The 21558-nt window shown below is 44.3% G+C and overlaps 1 protein-coding gene across 1 annotated transcript in view; it reads left to right on the forward strand.

The window, feature by feature from the left end:
• Positions 1-21558, forward strand: part of LOC126524359 (fatty acid synthase-like) — a 200540-nt gene that overhangs the window by 95456 nt on the left and 83526 nt on the right. Inside the window, exons 7-9 of the mRNA XM_055067264.2 lie at positions 3089-3472; positions 4312-4501; positions 15126-15355. Coding sequence (XP_054923239.2) covers positions 3089-3472; positions 4312-4501; positions 15126-15355 — 804 coding nt within the window. The remainder of the gene's footprint in view (positions 1-3088; positions 3473-4311; positions 4502-15125; positions 15356-21558) is intronic.

A 21558-nucleotide genomic window follows, 5' to 3' on the forward strand; every position in this document is an offset into this window, starting at 1 on the left:
TTTAGGATATCGATAAGGCCGCAAGACGGGACAACAGACCGCATGAAATGCGAGTTCGGTGTGTCTAGAAGAATATCAACATTGAAATTTCCTCGCGGCACAATGCCACATGAATGGTGGCAACGTTGCAAATCAAGGTTTCTAGAAAATCTAGAGAAAGAAGCGTAATGTCCATCAGTAGTCTGGTATATGTTGAAAATAATTAAATACCTTGTTTCAGAGGTAAGGACTTCGTAATCATTGGTAATTCTATAAAGCTATCAATAACCTCTCCCATAAGTATTTGTCTAATAACAGCGATACTTCACTATCATGTCTACTGGTCCAGTGTAAATAAAAAGTATCGTATGAAAGCAAGTGTATAATGGTTAAATTACGAGTATACCAAGTTTCGGGTAACATGATAAAATAAAGTCAAAGTAGAAATGCGAGAACAAGCGATCGAGCTCAGATGCCCTATTCGCCGCGAACTGAAAGTTCAGGGAAAAACATTTCAATAAGTTATGGTGATATTCCTGGGCAGTGACAAGGTTTTCTGGCTTGCCGTACTGGACACTCATCGTGAAGACAGGTTTCACTTGCACTCTTGGCAGCTATAATCTGCCGACGCGGCAATTGTACGAAGATCTTCGATTAACTTTGCTTGTATAACGGGCATGTCAGTGTTCATCCGAAAACGGATCCTGCCACTCTCATGCCACACAAAATAAAAGCCTAACGTTCGGCTACACTCGCGAGCCGCGGATAGCGATGCTGTGCTTCCCTCGGTAAGATTTCAAAAAAGTAAGCGATAATCTTTCGGGTCTCTCAATTTTTCTTGCCTCTCAAGCCAGATTTCCCATATTTTTTGAACCTTGAAGCGAATTACGACCCTTGAGATCTTATTTGATATTGGCGGCATTCTGTGTATTTAAGCATCCCCATGTTCTGCGAATCTAGGAGTGCCCAGAACACGTGCGACCTCGTTGACTTTAGTCATGAGAATTTCATTGAGAATTAGAGGACTGTCGCGAAATCCTAAATTCACCGTATTGCTTCGCAATGCCAGCTCATCTATTTCTTGCTGAAGCCCCGACAGATAGTTTCCATAATTTTGCGTCTTAATTCTAGCTACGCGCCATGTATTTCCTCGGCATTTTGCATCTTGGTGCGGAAGGCTTAGTGATATTTGTGTGAGAGCAGCTTAACGAACGCTTCAATATTCTGTATGGTCTCGCCAATTGATTTCAGCATGTCCAGCTTTCTGCTTATTAAACTCAGTTGGATACCCAAATATTTTATGGTTTCCGGAACCGGCTTCTTTGATAATTATTTTTGTCATGATACCCAGTTCCAATACTCTGTCTGCGCACCTGACATATCCCCGATTGCAGTGGCACTAAGACCAGTAGATTTACCATTCTGCAATTTATGTCGACACTCGAAGAAAACAACATTTGATGCTTCCGGCACAGTAGCATTTGTACAGATAAACCAGGAGTCTTTGTTGGCCATGGGTAAGTGGAATTCATCTCTCACGAACAATTAGCTCAGAAACTGCACTAATGCAGCCAACGAAACACAAATAAGTAAGTCTGCAGTAGCGGGTGCGTCGCAAAGACGCGGGAGAACAAAAACGTTCGAGGCCAAAGTTTGCACGAACCTGGGAAAAACAGAAACAGTTTCAGTGGACTGTCCAGCCACTCCGACGTACCGCAATCCCTGCTGTCTGCTTTGTGACAACAGCGATGAGTACCGCACTTCTTATCACTTGCAGTTCAATAATGACAGGTAAATTAGGATTGATGACTGATAGCTCTGCTAGGTGAAATTGCTGGACTTTTAGTATTGCATGTTTTGCCCGCAGAAGGTTGCCCAATAAATAGGTAAATTTTTAACCATTTCAGCACTGTTTAATTTTTGCCCTCTGCAAAATGTGACGTTATGAGCCGCTCCACAAGCCTGTCTTGAAGTCAGACTTTCTTGCATTTTTAGTTGCTTTGCCTTTAAATTTTCAAATTTGAAGCAGTCATTCGAAGGTGCTGCACAGGTGGCAACACTTCTGAAAAATATAGTCTCCGGTAGGTGCTTTCTGCCTCTCCGAGTGTGTGAAGAAAGGGGTGCCCCATTGTCATCTTTCTTGCCTTGTTTTCCTAAATGCACATCCCGTGCGCATTTACATTTCAACTTCTGACCTTTTGGTCCACTGGTGAACATTTTCATCGCCATTCGTGTACTTTGATCAAACTGTCGCAGCAGAAAATCGTGATGATACGAATTCTACCTTTACTAAATGGAAGCGTTCGACCTAAATATAAATAACACTTGTATATATTTATGACAGAGCACAAGAGGGCAATAAGCTTAATGCAGCACAAAACGAAAGACTGTTTTGTGTGCGATAGATTCTGTCCATCGGTCTGTACTCGTGTGCTCATACTATTCCACTAAAATATAGAATAGGCAAAATTTATTGTATTTACTTTCGTTCATTAATTATTGTGCCTTATAATTCTGAGATACATTTATAAAGGTAATATTTATTGTTGCGACATTTTAATTGTTGCGATGGTCTTGCCATGGTGTTACCAGCACCATGGCACAGGCTCGACAGTGTTTCTGGATTATCCGTGCTCGGCAGGATACCAAACGAATCATTCACGCTTGTTTTCTCTGTGAAAGGTACAGTGCTCGTGACATGCTTTTTCATCGTTGTCTGTTTCTTTTGTGCAATATTTTGCATAAGCACTAATTCAATGCTCCAACTAGCCCGAAGGGCAGTCTTGATAATTAAGAATGAGTGATAACTGCAGAAGATTGTGTTGACGTAGACAAAGACACATACTTCGAGGCTTCTTGATATTTTATACCGTATCAAACGTGTAGCTATTTTTCTGTTAATGATGCGCGCAACAATGAGTAGAGTCAGACGAAACTTCAACCAGTGATGTAACCCCAAGAAATCATGTACTCTGTTAGTGCAATTTCCCGTGTTCAACATGCTGCTCACTCATTAGCCTGCATTTCTTGTGGTTAAAATTTCGAATCATTGACAACTTAGTTGCGCAAATTTACATCTCTGCGTCAAATATTTCGGCTACGATTGCAGCGGGCGATGGACTGCGTCGAGGCCGAAGGACCGTACCCGGACTCCGCGTACGCTCTCCTGAATCTCGTAGGCCAGCCAGATGTCGCTCAGGTTCCATTTCGAGGCTACGTCTTGGTTCCCGAGGATGGCTCCGAGAAAGAAGTATTGAAGGTAGCCGAAGATGCTCCTACAAAAAAGCGGCCCCTGTGGTTTGTTTTCACTGGAATGGGATGCCAGTGGCAAAGCATGGCGCGGGAGATGATGGACTTTGATGTCTTTGCGTGCTCCATCAAACGATCGCACCAGGTCCTCAGACAGTTTGGCATTGACCTCATCGACTTGGTGACTTCACAGAGGGAGGAAGAGACCACGGCGGCCGCTTTTGCATCGATAGTCGCAGTTCAGGTACTAGGACAGCATATTTTGCTTCCTCTTTGTTCAATGAGCATGTTCAGGAAACAAATATGTATATTGCAGTGGCATGAAATTGCCAGTAATCCTGGCCACGGCGGCCGCATTTCGATGGGTGCAAAATGCGAAAACATCCGTGTACTTTGATTTAGGTGCACGTTAAGGAACCCCAGGCGATCAAAATTTCCGGAGTCGCCCACTACGGCGTGCCTAATATTCAGAAGGTGGTTTCGGCACGTAAGACCCCATAATTAAAGAAAAAATTGCCAGCCTGATTTTTTTTTACTTTGCTACCAATGTGATGGACTATTATGTGCTCCACAATAACATTAAAATACTTTCACGCAATGTTAACCGGGAAAACTAAAGTAAATTGTGCTATTTCTAAAAGGCAATGCGACCTTCAGCTTTATAACACGGCCATCAGTAGTGCGTGATAAAGTATCACCGCTAAAAATGCAATGCAGAGGCGTAAGATTTCGCACACACCAAACAGTTTTCTCACGTAAGGAAAACGTATTCGGTATTCAATAAGACCAAGCGATTTTATTCTCTTTATGAAACACTCGTATGCAGGTTTCTGATTACTTGAGTAGAGTATGTTCGCTATACACATTTTTCTGGGCTACATTTCTACAACTTTTTCATGCAACTTTGGTTATTGCTAGAGTATTATTGACTATTATGGAGGCACTCCGCTGCTTAGAAGGCAGTAGCTGAAGTTGTCAGAGTTCACATTGGGAGCGACTAAGGCCACATGCTGTCATTGTTGCTAGCTGCCTAATACTGACAATGGTATGATGACTAGCGTCTGTATTCATGTTTCGCAACAGGTGGCACTCGTGGATTTGCTCTTCGCAGTAGGAGTTCGACCAGATGGCCTAGTCGGCCATTCTATGGGTGAGATAGGCTGTGCCTATGCTGATGGTTGCTTCACAGCTGAACAGGCCGTTCTTTGTGCGTACTGGCGGGGGCGTTGCGTCGATGTCGGCGATCTGCCCAAAGGAGCCATGGCAGCCGTGGGTAAGTTCGTAGATTGTCATCCGAAGCTACACGACTGTCTTGAATTTTCTTTATCCTAAGAATTCAGTTTCTTTATTCGGCGTCTGGCACACTGGATGCTTCTAGTTGTAGTAACGAAGACATTCAGTTGAAAGAAACTAGCGTGATATGGAGAAGTGCTTCATCCTTTTGAAGAGTCTATTTTAATTTCCCCTAAACTCAATGACGCGAGAAACAGTCAACTTTAGGTTGTCAGGCCCAATAATAGCTTTCGATTAATAAGCATGGTTAACGCTTCCAGAGTGGATTTTCGTCTTGCATCTACTTGGTACTCGTTTGTATAGTTTGGTACAGCTATGCTACTTCAATATTTCGAATATTGCTGACTAACTTAAGTGACTAGCCGAACCTGGTTTTTGAAACACCATTATTTGCTCTTTCGTTGGTATTTCTAGCGGCCAAGTTGCTGTCTTCCGCAATAACATTTAATTTCCAAGTAAGACCGTGGGTTGTTGCTATTTTCCCGTAGCGTGAGCGTACTGTGCTGTCTCAATAAATACCATATCATTTCTTTGAGTGCCCTTAGCCTGCCAGTTTTAGGCTGTTTAGTCTAGAAGGCCTGTGATAAAATCACAATTATCACATGCAATGTCTTTTGGCCACATGTTAGCATGCTGCGATAGGGACGTGTACACAATCGCCTACGCTTTAATGCGATGGATCATATTCACGAGTTTAATTATATTGCTGAACGCAACAAAAAGCATCACGCACAGGACTCGCCGCTGAAAACGAAGTTGGCGCGTTTGTTCTCTAATGAAAATTTATATTGACACGTGCACTTGTTTTTCTTTATCGGGCGACGCGTTTCAGCGCCTTACAAATGTTATCGCACAGCGCAGGACGCACCTGCATGTATCGGAAGTTTCTCGAACGTTATCGATCCTTCCATGCGCTGTCTGTAACCGAACCTTGTGTAATCCGATCGCATGTGTGCACGACGCGAATAATGTAGAACTTCGTGGAAGGCACGCGGGTTCCGTCGATTACTCTGGAACATTCGACGATCGATGTTTAAAAGCCGATGCGCTTGACCCGCTGATCAGATTTTCGACGATCGCTGACTGCGTTAGCCGCTCTCGTTGTGTTTTAAGTGTAGCCTGCTTTGTGGGCACAGGTTCGCCCAATAAAAGCTAGCTTTGCCTTTCACAGTATTGCTACTGTGTTTTTAACATCACGACCACGTGACAATATATATATTTTTGTCGCAGCGTTATCTTTTGTTTGGCTTCATCGCAATGTCACTGATAGAGATGCGGGAATCTACCGCTTGATTTTGTGAACTGCAGCGCACAGCAGTAAATCTATCCTGGGTGCACATCCACCTCCTCACAGGATACTTCCACCTTTGTTTCACTCGCAGCCTGCCGGAAATTAGCTCCTTCTTTACATCTCTTGAATTTCTGTGTCGAAAGGGAGGCGTAATGAATAAATAGCAAATGTCGGTCTTTCATGGTCGAGCATTCAGCATCCTCGCTTACCAGGCACCTTTCACTTCGACGCTTATGAGGAAATAGACAGTGCCTGCTTCACTGGCAGTTTTCGGCGCAATTTGGCGGGGTGAATGTGGGGATAGAACATGTCCTTTCTCACGCCGGACAGGCTAGACCCGGGGGCCGTATAACATAAAACTATTCTAATATGTCTTTATTCCAATCTCCTGACGTCAAATTTGCGTAACCGTCGACGCAAGCATCTGGCGGTAACCCGCAGCATTGTCTGAACAGGCTAATCAAACGCTCTCTTCATTTATAGGAGGTCACTTTTGTTTGCTTTAAAAATGAATAACATTGCCTGCACAGAGCGGCTTGGGTAATCTAATTGGCTCACAAGAGGAGAGAATCATGCTCAAATGGAGAGGGATTCGATGGGGCCGAGCCACTGCACTGAATATCGATAAGCGGATGAAGAGGGTGGGGCCGGCGTCTGCGATTGGTCCGCTTTCTCTTACCTAACTTGCGGTGGCTCGTCGACAATCGTGGCGGCATGCAAAGGAAGCTTAAAAATGACGTTGAAACGGATCCTCAGCAAAAAAGAGTTGGAAGAACGAAGTCGTAAACGTACCGAAAGTTCTCGAAAATGTTACACGGCCACAGAAAAAGTTTTATTACACGGAAATAAAGCCATGCTCTCCGGCAGGGGCAAGTAGCCAGTGCCGGAGCGATTGGCGACAGCCATTTTTCATTCCTTTCGGTACGGGGCAGCCTGCGGCTATTTAGAAAAAAAAATCAGTTTTGTTCAGCATATGAATGCATCTTTAACGCGTACGCGTCACGTTCACGCGGTAAGCTTTTGCTATTTTAGACGTCGCGTGACAGGCAGGTGAAGTGGGTGCAGCCTGAAACCTTTTGACCAATAGCCGAGGGCTAATGAAAAAAAAGGCGTTGAATCAAAAATAACTATTTTTGTTTTGTTCGGTCAAATTATGCATAATCAGTGTGTACACGTCATATCAGATGGGGAGCTATCGCGGTTTTCGTGACGTCGCGTGACAGACAGGTGAAGTGGGGTTGGTCCAAAAAAGTTTTTGACCAATCGCGGTGGGCTGATCGCAGTATTGGAATAGAAAAGTTTGGAATAGTTTTGCGTTATAGTGCCCCAGAATACATCGAGCGCTTGCTTGGCAGATGGGCAGCATGTTGACTTACATTTTGGGGGTACGAGAGAGAATGACATGAGTTTGCGCTATCACGAAGCAACACAGCGCTCGCACGTGACGCACTGTCGCGCATGCGCTATGGCAGTAGCTGATCGACGCACTGCTAAGGGCCACGGTGAATGCACTGATCCATGCATGGCACAAATTTTCGGAGGTCCTGGAGTCGAAGGTGTCAGGTATCTGACTTCGCTGGCAGCTGCCTGGCCTGCTCGACATGCGGGAGTGTATCCGCTCCTTGACCTCGATCATCGCGTACGTATACTTCACTGAGGTTTCCGTCAGCGACGATTTCACGAATAATTTCACTGTCCGACAAGGCGGATTTACCAGGCTGTAGCTGTGCCCGTATCAATCGACGTTCGCCGAGCATTCCTGTCCACTGAAAGACAGCAGAGAGCGTCTGGATTCTATTAATCGCTTTCAGGACTCTATCAAGTAAACCGCGAACGTTGTTCAAATGCCGATCGACGCAACACAAAATCATCACGGAGGAGACAACAAGTTTAATACTGCAGAACCCACAGTAGGTGGCCACGAAGGAGCGCAAAACCATAAAGACACACGTTGAAAAGAGCGTGAGGATTTAATGACTCAGCCATCGAAGTGTCCCTTCGTGCCACTAGTAGTGTCTATCATGAAGAGGGACGGTTGCTTATCCAGCTGCGTTGAGTACTGAAGGCTTAGTCAGGTAACCAAGAAACGTGTTTATGGTGGGGGATAAATGTAAGAACGCCAGTGTGCCGTGCACTGAGGATGCGTTAACGATTCCCAGGTGGTAAAATTAAGCCGAAATCCCCCAGTATGGTGTGCCTCATGATCATATCGAACGTTTCAAAAATAAAACATCAGAATTTATTTTAATTAACATATTGATGCGCTATCTCGAATACGGAATTACCTTCACACATTGTAAAATGTTTGATGCTTCCGGAGAAGGTTTCAGGAAAGGATATTAACAAATTTACTTAGTAAGAATGACCGATGAAAAACACAATTCTTGACGCCTGGGAAATCACGGGGAAGGCGGGAGATAGAAATTTAAGACAATTAGCAAAACGACCATACGGTAAAAGTGAGAGCCAACGTTTCGACAAGTGGACTTCTCTTTTTCAAGGCGAAATATTCCCTCCTCGGCACATTGTATATAGGATCGTTCTAAAGATGTGAAGGGGGTAAGGCAGGTGGGCGAGGCAACGATCGAGGCTGTGTTAGCTGTGAGGCTGTGAAAATGATGATAATATGGTTAATTATTGTTAATAAAAGAAAAACGAACGGGAAGAAAGAAAAGGAAGAAACATAGCACATAGAACAGGCAGAAGCGTTTCAAAGAGAGCGTTATAATCAATTCGCTATGCTAAATTTTAAGCTATATGCGACAGCACTTAGTTATTTTTCATTGGGTTGCTTAGTGTTTTGTTTTGTTTTGTTTTATTTTATTTCCTCGCTTTCCTTTTTTTTCGTTTATTAAAACGGAAGTGCTTTATGCCGGCGTCCACGCTTCACTTCCTGTAACAGATGTAACGAATGTGACGTCGTCGCCAAAGAGTAAAATAGCCGGCTGGTTGCAGCACTGCGAAAGCTACACGAATCCTTAGCCAATACGAAGGCCGAATGTCCCTCGAGATGTGCTAAATTTTAAGGTAAAAGCAACAGCACTTAGTTATTTTTCATTTGGTTGCTTAGTATGGTATGGTATGATGAACTTTATTTAATGTCCTGAAGATCGACCCTTAGGTTGACGCAGGCGGCTCCCACGTCGGGACAGTAAGGTTTAACCTTACCGCCGTATCATGGGCCTTCTGGACGGCCTGTACTTGATCGAAAAGACCTCCACTGTGCAGGACTCGCTGCCACCAATCTCTCTCCTTGTCACAGTCTGTGAAAGTCACAGGACACTGCCAAAGCATGTGATCCAGAGTAATGATGTCATTACACTTCTCGCAATTGATTGGTATCTCTCTCTCAGGATATCTCTTGTTAATAAAGTTTGCACTTGGATAAGTTCTTGTTTGCAACAATCTCAGAGTCACCGCTTGAGCTCTATTGAGCTTAGTGTGTGGCACTGGGAATTCCCTTCTGTTCATGTAATAATGCCTCGTGATTTCATTATATGTTAGTAATTGGTCCCTGTTCTCCTCCTGTATATTATTAAGGTCCTGGTCGCGTAGTGCAAGGATAGTAAGTCCTCGTGCAGCTGCGTTAGCCATCTCGTTTAAATTCTTCCGAGATGGATCGACAGACCCCATGTGCGCAGGAAACCAGCGGATTTCGATCTCTTGGCTGTCCAACTCACCGATCAGCTGGGCAGCCCTTTTGGTTACAAAGCCATTGGTAAAATGTCTAATGGCCATCTTAGAGTCACTGTAAATCTTCGTCCACTTATTATTCCTTAAAGCCAATGCTATCGCTACTTGTTCCGCGACTGTCATGTCTTTAGTCATGATTGTAATAGCGTCCCGAGTGAGACCATCTGCATCTACTACTACTGCCGTAAAGGCTTTGTTTCCTCTGACCCACGCAGCATCTACAAATGCCGCATGTTCTCTGTCGTGTTCTATCTCTTGCAGGAGAGCTTTGGCCCTTGCCTTTCGTCTTTCCAGGTTGTGCACCGGGTGCATATTTCTGGGGAAAGGAGTCGTCTTGATTACCTCTCTTATGCTATCTTTTAGTTCTATTTTGCCTTCACCTGAAATTTTCGATTCGGTTGGGCACCATCCTACCTCTTCTAGTATTGCTCTACCTGGCCTTGTTCCAGAGAGCCTCTCTCTGTGGGCAATTTGCTGAGCTTCAATTATCTCGGCTATTGTGTTGTGGAGCCCCAGTTTCATTAATTTGTCATCCGGAGTGTTAATCGGTAACCCCACTGTTGTTTTGACTAGCCTTTTAATTAATCTGTTCAACTTGTTTATCTCTGTCTGTGTCCAAGTGAGAATCCCAGCTACATATGAGAAGTGACACAAGGCGAAAGCGTGGACCAGTCTCATGGCGCTCTCCTCTCCCAGCCCTCTGTGTCTGTTAGTGATTCTCCTTAGCAGTCTTATTACCTCCACAGTCTTGCTTGTGATGTGTCGTATTGTTATTCCATTTGCCCCGTTTGCCTCCAGAAATAACCCTAAGACTCTAATGGATTCTACTTGCTTAATAGATTCGCCTGCCTTCGTGGTTAGTACTAACCTGGGTTCTTCCTCGGGAACGTATCCCCTCGGTTTTCTGCCCTTTCTTCTGTTCTTGAGTACAAGGAGTTCAGACTTATTAGCAGAGCATTTGAGTCCCATGCCTTCTAAAATAGACTCTACCTCATAAATGCTCTTCTGAAGTCTGCTTTCCGCCTGTCTCATACTTCCTTCAGCGGTCCACATAGTCACATCGTCTGCATAAATGGTAAAGTGAATGCCCTCTATTCCTTTTAGTCCCTTTGCCACTTTTGACATGGCCAGGTTGAAAAGCATAGGTGACAAGACCGACCCTTGTGGCGTCCCTCTGTCACCGAGATCCATCTTCTTTGATTTAATATCTCCGAATCTAAGGTGAGCTGAACGATTGCCAAGAAAGGTTTTGACCACTTCATAGAGTTTTCTCCCCAGTCCCAGTTCGGAAATCACTTCAAGTATTGCTCTATGCCTAAATCTGTCAAAAGCTTTTTCGACATCCAACCCCAAGAGAGCTCGAGTGTTTTTTGGTTTAGCTAATAGCAGTTGATGTTTGATTAACAACATGGCATCTTGTGTGGACAAGCCTGATCTGAAACCAATCAGATTGTACGGTAGGATGTCATTGTCCTCCACATATTTCGTTAACCTGTTCAATATGACATGTTCCATTGTCTTCCCTAGACATGATGTTAACGAAATTGGCCTCAGATTATCCAAGTTGAGTGGCTTGCCCGGTTTTCGTATTAAGATAGTACTGGCCGTCCTCCATTCTTCTGGATATACCCCATCTTTCCATAGGTCATTAATGTATGTGGTCAGATATTTTATTGAATCGTCGTCCAAATTCTTAAGCAATCTGTTAGAGATGCCATCCGGGCCAGCTGCTGACCTACTATTCAGCTCATACAGTGCCGTGCGTACCTCACTTTCGGTGAATTTCTGATCCATATATTTGCATTCTACTCCTAAGTAATCGGGATAACTCACATCCTGATCTTCTTTCCTGAGAGGCAAGTATTTAGTAGCCAATCGCTCCATTATGCTCTCTGCGCTTGCAGTCTGACTTTCCTGGTGTACCAGTTTCGCCACTGCCGTACGTCTATTCGATTTAGTGCCTTTTTCGTTGAGCAGATGCCTGAGCAGACTCCAATTGCCTCCACGTTTTATCCTTCCGTCTACACATTTACACACCTCATCCCATTTTTGTTTCTGCAAATATCGTGCGTGTTCCTCTATATTCTTATTGAGCTGAGCAATTCGTTTTCTAAGTCTCCTGTTTAGGCGTTGTGATTTCCATCTTTGTAAAATCGATTGCTTGGCTTCGATCAAATGCGCCAATCTACTATCAATTTGTTCGACCTCTTCCTCTGTCTCTATAGCCTTAGTTGCTGCATTCAAGTCGTCCCTAAGCTGAGCCACCCACTCTTGTAGTGTGATGCGCCCATTTCTATCTGTGTCTGCTCTGTCTTTCCTGATTTTTCTAAAGTGATCCCAGTCTATGTAAGTCAAATGCTTTACCTCCCCCACTGTGGTTTCCACCATTATGTGTAGTATATAATGGTCGCTTCCTAGGTCCGTACCAGAGTTGATCCAGTCTGCCCTGGGTAAGTTATAAGTGAAGGATAAGTCCGGGGTAGTGTCCCTACACGTGGAACTGCCACACCTGGTAGGAAAGGCTGGGTCCGTGATAAGAGAAAGGCCTAAATCCGTGGCGAGATGCCAGATTCCTTCCCCTTTTTTACTACTCCAGCGGTAACCCCAAGATTGGTGTGGGGCGTTGAAGTCCCCTCCTATTATGAGTGGCGCAGTTTTGGCTACCCTCATGGCCTTATTAAAAATTGCTCTGAAACTCTGTCTCATCTCTCTGGGACTGCTATATATGTTGCTATATATGTATATATATGCTATATATGTTGCTTAGTATTTTGCATTGTTTTTCTTTCCTGTCTTTTTTTCTTTTATTTATATATTTATGCCATTGTGTGCTATTCACACGGCTGAGTGTCAGCCAGCCATGGGTATTTTTGTGTGTGTGGGAGGGGGTGGGCGTAATGGGCCTGGATGACGGGGGGTGGGGTGGGGATTATCTGCTACAACCACTATTTTCTGCCGCTACTTTTCTCTCTTTAAGAAAGACGATAGCTCACTGATCTCCAGCCGAGCAGGTAATCTCCCCACCCCCGTCCTATAGGCCCCTTCCTCGAAAGAACACACTGCTGATGACCCACAGCGGTGTGAATAACACACTTTTCTCTTCAATCCTACACCCGCGCCGCTAACACAACCTCGGTCGTTGCCTCGCCCAACAGCCTTACCCCCCTCTTCCCTTTAGAGGAACCCTGCCTATATACACTGCGTCGAGGAGGATATATGTGGTTCCCACCTTTAGCTTGTTCTAGTTTTGCTCCTCCGCAACGCCCGACACACTTCTTCAATTGACAGTGCTTGCCTTCGGGTCATGTTGTGCACAAGTCTGAATTTGTACGACTAATGAGCACAATACGTAGAAGGCTTATGTAGTAAACGTGTTTAGTATACTTCGACAATACCAGTGTGATTTTTTTGTGTTTGAGGAGCACATAAGTTGCCTATCTGGAGATTTACAAGCCAAGAAATGCGCCTCTCATAAGGTTATTAATGCCAGCGTTGGGCTGCTAAGCACGAGGTCGCGGGATCGAATGCTGACCACGGCGGCCGCATTTCGATGGCGCTGAAATGTGAAAGCACCCTGCACTTAGATTTAAGTACACGTTAAGGAACCCCAGCCGGTTGAAATTTCCGACGTTCCTCGTAATCAGTAAGTGGTTTTGGCACGTAAAACCGCATAATTAATTTAATTAATGTCAGTGAAATGTAATTTTGGTTGCGAAAATTTATTTTATTCACTACTTAGTGAGTTAACTAAGGAAATCGTCCGCCGTAAGGCCGACGAAAACAGCGTCGTTGTAAATGTAAATTTCCTCACAGCCTATAACAAGAATGCCTTGAAACAATATTGAGATTTGTGCATTTCTTATAAAAAAATTATTGGGAACTCACAATTTGTGTCGCGGTTGACACGCCTCACAAGCAAAAACATAGCCTTAGGGTAAAGCACAAAAGTGGACACGGTGCCGCAAGAGCTGCGACTGACCGTCCGAATGCCGGCAGCCCTCGCACCGATCGTTGCAGACGTCCCGACAGCAATTACCATCGACATCAGCAATTTAGATTTTATTGGTGGAGAGCAGGCATTAGGAGCAGAGATGCCAGCTCCATAGATTATCTTTCTCCCTATCCTTTTCCGCCATCTTTGTCTCCCTTCTCCTGCCTTCCTCCCAATGCTGACCAATGTTCAGCTGTCGGCCGGGCGCTCGACACTTACGGCGCTGTCACCAGGTTTACCTGTTCTCAATGTGCTTCTTAGCTCGTGCGCTAAGAAGACTCCGTCGACAAAATAACAGCCTACGCAAGCGTTATCCTCTGATTTACGGAGTAAAACACTTCAACCACGGAAAACTACCGCTTTAAAGCAAAATTTGACGATATGAAATTTCGCACTTTTTACACGGACGCTTGCTACGCGTTAGCCTTACTTCGTGTGGTGAGTGACAAACTTATTCCTCCAGGATGACTTGCTTGGTGGGGCACCTAGCTTCAACAGTTAGACGTGTGTGTCGTGTATGAATTTGGGAAGTCGTATATTCATGCCAAGTTACAGCATTGCGCTCTCTGAAATACACGGAACCCTGTTTGTCCAAGTTCGAATGAAGCTTCCATGCCGATTCGCAACATGTGGTGCTTGCGTTGATCGATTATAGTTTTAACTAACCCCTCTCTTACCCCTTACCAAACCACTGAAGGCAAGCGACGTAGTTGAAGGAGCGTGGTTTTTTTAAGCAATGATGTTCTCAGGGACATGACGCTTCCGTAGTAATTACCAACTGGGGAACTGAATTTATAGCTAGGCTGTTCGACCCAGTATTCGAACACAACCGTGTTACTCACAGGCACGCTGCTGCGCACATTCTGCAACAGAATAGATGGAGGAAGCCCCTTATTATTATATAACTTGGATATTCTTTGTCTGTACATTGATGTGCACTTGAGTAACTGAGGCCAGGTTATGCTATATATAACTTTGGATACAACTCCGCTCAACAAGCCACAACACGGATCGGGCCGTTCTGTCATCGCTCGGGAAACAAAGTGACTATTATGTTCGTTGCAATGTTGCCGCACGAGTACACCGACGTCGATACGCGTTCCCATTTTTTCAGGCAGAGTGTTTAAGAAACTAGATATCTTGCGCGAGTATGAATAGTGCAACTCAACACGGTATAATGTTCTTGAATCAACCGTTTTTTGTAAGCTAGGCAAGAAAGCAGGCTTCGAGTACTATCTACCCTCGAGGACACCGCCAAAAGTTGTTGAGGTTGTACTTTAGGCCCTACAAATTTATCTGATGCCTAAGCAACACCAGCCAGGTAGTCCCCGATATCCCTCACCACTCGAAGCATAAAAAACATTGACTTACTACTTTTCAGAGGCCTGACCGTCTGCACTTGGTGGTTTTTTCTATGCACCTGATGTTGAAAAGAAGTACTCTAGAATGATGTACAGGGACACAAGGAGCCCGTAACATCCGTAATACGAGGTTAGACGATAGTGCGAAAATCTGCCCAGCTGTCTCCAGGGAGGAATTCAATCTGCCGTAGAAAAGTTGCGAAGATATCAGGAGCAACGGTGCTTTAATTGGAACATTCGATGCATTCTTTGGTTCGCGTTCTTTTAGGTCTAACGTGGGAGGAGGCGACGCGGCGCTGCCGAGAAGGCGTGGAGCCAGTCTGCCACAACTCAGAGGATTCTGTTACCGTGTCTGGACCAGCCGACGCTGTTTCGGACTTCATCGAAAAGCTTAGGGCTGAAGATGTGTTTGCGCGAATGGTGATCAGCGGAAACGTGGCCTTCCACAGCAAACACGTGCGCGCCGTCGGACCTGCCCTTCTAGAGGCTCTGAAAAAGGTGAATCCCTCTGAAATGGCATAATTCTCCCTTTCCCAACACTCATGGCAATATTCTTTCCCCTTGTTCTTTCCTACGTGCTGCCCAACAATATCAGCCCATTGCACGGGTTTGCCAGACGATCGCGCGCGATTTTTCAGCTATTCTTGTTGTTTTCAAACTTTTTTTTTTTGTAGTTGTATGACACGGTTCTGCTGCTTTCGTTTGCGCATCCTGTGTGTATTTGGTACATGAGACCTTGGTTGTCCGCCTCGACATTTGCTGTGTTTCGTATTTCGCCACTTTTTGACAAATGAATTTCGTGCAAGAGAAAGACAACCAGCCAGTTCTACTACATTGCTTATTTTCTTTCTTCAGCTTTTAGTTATAGGACATAACATTAAATCACTATAGATTCGTTTCATTCAGTTCAACTTTTGTATATAATAATTAATTTGTGCATTTCACTCGCCTGTTTTTGTCGACAGCTTCAACAAGACAAGTAACGCAGCGTTTTGAGCATGTTGTTGTTACATAATGAGGCTCATAGAGCACGAAAAGACGAGGGCATAGAAAAACGCGGTACACACAGGCGACGACTTATAAGAGTATTTATTACGAGTAAGAGAACGACGTATATAAGCAACATCATGAATTGTCACAAGTGCGCAGTTTGCAAAGCTTACTTAACTTTACGCAGATAGGATAACTCTTTCAACGAAAAAGCGATTGATGGTTCTGAAACGCAGTTATCCGATACTCTATCAATCATTTAGGCTTCGATAATTTCGCGAGTTGACTGACGCCTGCTGCTGCCAACAATGGAGCAGGCTTGGTGTACTGGAAAGCGCGTGGTACGCTGATCATCACTTGCACTGACACCGGAATGCCTACAGTGTCTTCAGTGCGCATCGAGAAACCCTCCCCGCTTTTTTTTTGGCGTTATAGCAGTGTTTCTTTGAACGCTTCTTGAGGCTTCTTCCGCTTTGTTCCACATAATACCTACCACATGCTCATGGGAGGTTGTACACTACTGCCTCATCACAATCGATGAACTGGTTTTGATGCTTCTTTTTGCAAATTGGCTTTTGAGGTAGGTCAGGACAGGTTTGTCCGCACAGACATTGCAATTCTGTTGGAGCGGAAAACACTACTTCGACATTGGCACGTTGTTCTGGTTTTCTTAATTGGTGCTATAAGCCGTGGATGTACGGGATGACCACAACTTTCCTGAAATCGGCTGGAGTCAGGCTGGCGGACGCCTTTCCAGGCAAACTTGAATTCAGGAGACCCTCTGCAACGCTGACAAGTACATGTGTGGGATAACTCGCCAGCGAAGACGGAGCATCTCGGACCCTATAACGTAAAATTATTCCAATATGTTATTATTCCAATCTCCTAACGCCAAATTTCCATAACTGACGATGCGAGCACCAGGCGGTGACCCGCGGCGTTGTCTGAACAGTCCAATCAAACACTCACTCCCCTCGTTTATGGGAGGTCACTTTTGTTTTCTTTGAAAACGAATTTCATTGCCTACATTCAGGGGTTTTTGGTATATAATTTGGTGGCAAAAGGCGAGGAGCACGCTCAAGTGGAGAGGCATTTGATGGGGCCGAGCCAGCGCACTGAAAATAGAGAACCGGATGAAGAGGGAACTGCCGGCTTCTGCGATTGGTCCGCTTTCCCGTACTTAGCTTGCGGTGGCTTGAATGAAATCGCGGCGCCGTGCAACGGACAGTGAGAAATTCCGAGAAAGTGGTTCCTCAGTAAGGAAGAGTTGACAGAGCCGTATCGTCTGCGCGACGAAAGTGCTCGATCATGTATACTGCTGCGCTTAAATGTTTATGTACGAAGATAAACCCATGCTTTCCGGCAAGTGCGAGTAGCCAGTGTCTGAACGATCGGCGGCAACCATATTCTAATCGTTTCGGAACGGGGAAGTTTCTGGCTATTCAAAAAGAATAAGAGTTTTGTTCGGCATACTAATACATCTTTATGGCGTACACGTCACTCTGACGCAGTGAGTTCACGCGGTTTTTTGGCGTCTGGTGACAGACAGGTTAAGTGGGTGAAGCCTGAACCCTTTTGACCAATAACCGAAGGTTAACGGCGAAACAACATCTAATCATAAATAATTATTTTTTTTTGTTCGGTCGAATCAAGCATAATTAGTGTGTAGACGTCATTTCAGATTGGAAGATAGTGCTGTTTTCGTTACGTCACACGACAAACAGGCGAAGGGGGAATGGTCCAAAAAGCATTTTGACGAATCATGGAGGGCTGATTGCAGAATTGTAATAGAAAAGTATGGAATAGCTTTATGTTATAGCAGCCATCTGGTCGTTAAAGTTTACCGTCATCTGCTCAGGTCTTCATTCACATAAGGCATTGGACAGGCATGCCCTTGCAATTCCCCTCTTGAGCAATATTGAGTGCGCCGAGTGATATGGGAAGACTGGCTTGTTGCTACGAGTCTAGGACTTTTATTAGATATATTCATCATATCAGACAAACCTGGTTTGTGCAGACAAACCAGGTTAACCAGGTAAACCAGGCCTGGCTTACCTGAAAAGCGAATTTGTAAAAGGAAGCATCAAAACAAGTTCGTTGATTGTGTTAAGGCAGTAGTGTGCAACCCGCCATTAACAAATGGTAAGTATTATGTGGAACAAAGCGGAAGATGCCTCAACGAGCGTTTGAAGGAACACATCTATAACATCAAGAAAAAGCTGGGAGGGTTCCTCGATGCGCACTGCAGACACTGTAGGCATTCCGATGGCTGTGCAATGGATGATCAACGCACCACGCACTTTCCAGTACACGAAGGCTGCTCCATTGTGGCATCAGCAGGCGTCAGTTAACTCGTGAAATTATCGAAGCCGAAATGATTGATAGGTTAGCAGATAACTGCGTTTCAAAAACATCAATCGCCCTTTCGTTTAAAGAGTTATCCGATCTGCGTAAAGATAGGTGAGCCTTTCCAACTGCGCACTTGGGACGATTCCTGATGCTGCCTATATACGTGGTTCCCTTACTCGAAATAAACACTGTTGTAAGTCAACGCCTGTGCGTACCGCGCCTTTTTCTGTCCTCGTCTCTTCGTGCGCTGTGCGCATCTTGAACAAGACGTTCACGGTAACTGACATTTATGATTCAACGTCATAGGTTATTGTTTTGTGCTCTAGCAATGATTGTGCCGGTCTTCGCCAAAAGATCCATGGCTCCCTCAAAACGTTGGTTTGCCTCCCGGCCTAGTGCAAGTGATAATTATATTTTTTGTAAAATGCTTTTGACCTAAGCAAACTCTTTCACGCAACCAGCTCGTGTGCACAAAGTGTTTTTCGCATTTTGTGACAGCACGGACCCTTAAAACACTACTCACATCTGAGATCACCAGTGGTATAACATGGAATGTCGCTGCAGTGAACGTCTGGACAATTTGTACATGTTTGCGTGTGCCACAGATGCCTGGTGAAGTCTTCGTGATGGCATGGAAAAAAAAGGCTATGCAACTTCAACTTGTTGCGTGCGTTGCACACTAAGCATTAAGGTATTTTCCCAAGTAATGGGCGTTCTCTCCGTGACTTGCGCTGGAGGTATATAAGGCGCTAAATCCATGATGTGGAATCTGCAAGAGCGTACTACGACCAATGCTGGAACCGTGTATGACATAATGGAGGTGGCAATCGACAGCAGTGTTCTATGCTTTATGCGATGCTCTCTCGCTTGCTGTCGTTCTGCACGCAGCGTGATGTCTCCCTTATGCTACTCACCACTTTTGCCAATCGACCTTAGAGAACCAGAAAGTGGCACACATGGCAAGCTGGCTTGTCACATGATATTTTCTGATCTTTTGACAATGGTAAACAGGTTAATTGCCTATTGCTGGACTTTCAAAAAGCATTTGACACGGTAACCCATTCACTGCTGTTGTTTAAGCTTTCTTGCCTAGGTTTGCCAAGTAATATCTTAAACTGGATAAAAGACTACATTCATGACAGCAATTAAAAAGTTGTCATCGACGGCACACAATCACACTCCGTAACGGTAACATCTGGCGTGCCGCAGGGATCCGTCCTCGGCCCACTTTTGTTTTTAATCTTTATAAATGGCATTGGCTCAGGCGTGACATCAAAAATTCATCTGTATGTAGATGATTGCGTACTGTATGGAGATATAGAAAACGGGAACGATACAGATGCATTACAAATGGACCTCAATCGGATAATTGCATGGTGCAGCAAATGGAATATGACTCTAAATCCTAAAAAATGCTGCCACATTAGCTTTAGTAGAAAAACGGTAAAAATTGTCAGTAGCTTCTTTTTACATAACCATCAAATAGCCACATATAAGGATGTTAAATACTTAGCTGTGTATTTCTCTTATAATCTAACCTGGAACAAGCATGTGGAATATATAGCTTTGAAGGCTGGTGGCGTTTTAAACTTCATTAAAAGAAATTTTCGCAATGTGACTAGTGACGTGAAAGAAATTCTGTATATATCCAACTTACGCTCAATAATAGAGTACGCAGCAACAGTGTGGGATCCACCCACTAAAATGCTGATACAGAAACTTGAAGCTATACAAAACCATGCAGCGCGTTTTAGTTTAAAGTCAGATAACCGTCACAGCGGCGTCAGCGCGTTAAAAAAGCAGCTAGGCTGGGACTTCCTGCAGCTTCATCGTGCGTCTTTCGGACTAAATCTCTTAAATGACATTATGAAAAAAAAAATTGACACTGACCACAGAGCTTACCTGGAACCTCCCACGTATATTTCCCGAAGAAAATACCATAGCCGTAAACTACGTGCAATTTCCTGTCGGACATCTCTATTTCAATCAGCTTTTTTCCCACGCACGATATCCGAATGGAACAGCCTACCAAACGCAATAGTTACATAAAATGACAATAGCTTCTTGGCCGTGCTCAAATCGCATTTACGAGGACAAAGTGACGCGTAATTGTGCACTGTAGCCTCTCATCATAAACCATTGTCTACTATACTAATATGAGTGATGTCTGTGATTTACCTGTTATGTACATGTTAAACTTCTTTTATACATCATTTAAGTATTTGTTCATGTTTTTAGCTGCAGTGACGCTGGGTCCTGTCGACCTTGCTTGTGATCCCAGTGCTTTCGCTTATTCCTTTGTGCGCCTCCCGTACTCCTATGCCCATATGGGCGATCTGTACGTACAAAAATGAACAAGTAAAAGTTTGTTCAGCAGTGGCCAGTCTTATGGTAGAGGCATGTGGAAAGTAAAGTGAGCCACTCTACTGAACTGCGAGCGTCCGCGAACCTCACTGCTGGCTCGAGTCAGTCACGCTCCTTTTTTTACATGGCATATATGGCCGCATTTCCCACCTGGCATTCGTGTATATTAGAAGTGTCTTGTTCTCAGGCGTGTTTTTCAACTGCCGTGTTTGATAACAGTTTACCCGCGACACATGTCTCACCATTGGCATTGTTCGCATTGCTCATTTTCAGTTGCTAGCCCGCGACTCCATATTAGCCGGTCATTTTGAGCATTCGAATTCGCACTCTTTTACTGCTAGATGGTAACGGCTTCGGTTAGGCAGAATAGGATAATAAGGGGCAGATATCATTTGTAAATTTTCCGTAGTCGCTAACAGTTGCCTGTGGCCGATAGCACAATGCATCTACTTGAGCTGAAGTATTTTAAGAGATGGACAATCCTGGCATGAGAAATTAAACAGAGATTCATGTAATTTAAAAGAATATTTAAGTGCTTTCTTATTATCTCCTTGACAGCACATATTGCAATTTACAATTTGTAGCCGTTGATATTGAAAGGCGTAGTCACTTGAAATGAATGTTCAGGATGACACCACTTTTAAGATATAATGTCCCAAATTTTGGGATGAAATGCAAGGCTGTTCGAGTTAGACTTGTGCTTGAATGCATAACACGGTGTTTTGTTAAAAAGTAAGTGGAACAACACGGCATTCTTACAGCATGTTTGATGGCGCATATCGCCAAGTTGGCGTCCTTCAGAAAATTAATGTCAAGAGAATACACCTTGAAAACTCACCAGATACAATTCATAAATTGCAATATGTGATGGAAAGTGATTAATTAAGAAGGTATTTAGCAAATATTTAAAAAAAATTGTTGAATATGCGTTTCGATTTCTCTCGGATGTAATGTCCACCTCTCTGAATATTCGAGCTCAATGACAAGAATTACATTAT

The sequence above is a fragment of the Dermacentor andersoni genome, chromosome 3 (assembly GCF_023375885.2).
Source record: "Dermacentor andersoni chromosome 3, qqDerAnde1_hic_scaffold, whole genome shotgun sequence".
NCBI lineage: Eukaryota > Metazoa > Arthropoda > Arachnida > Ixodida > Ixodidae > Dermacentor > Dermacentor andersoni.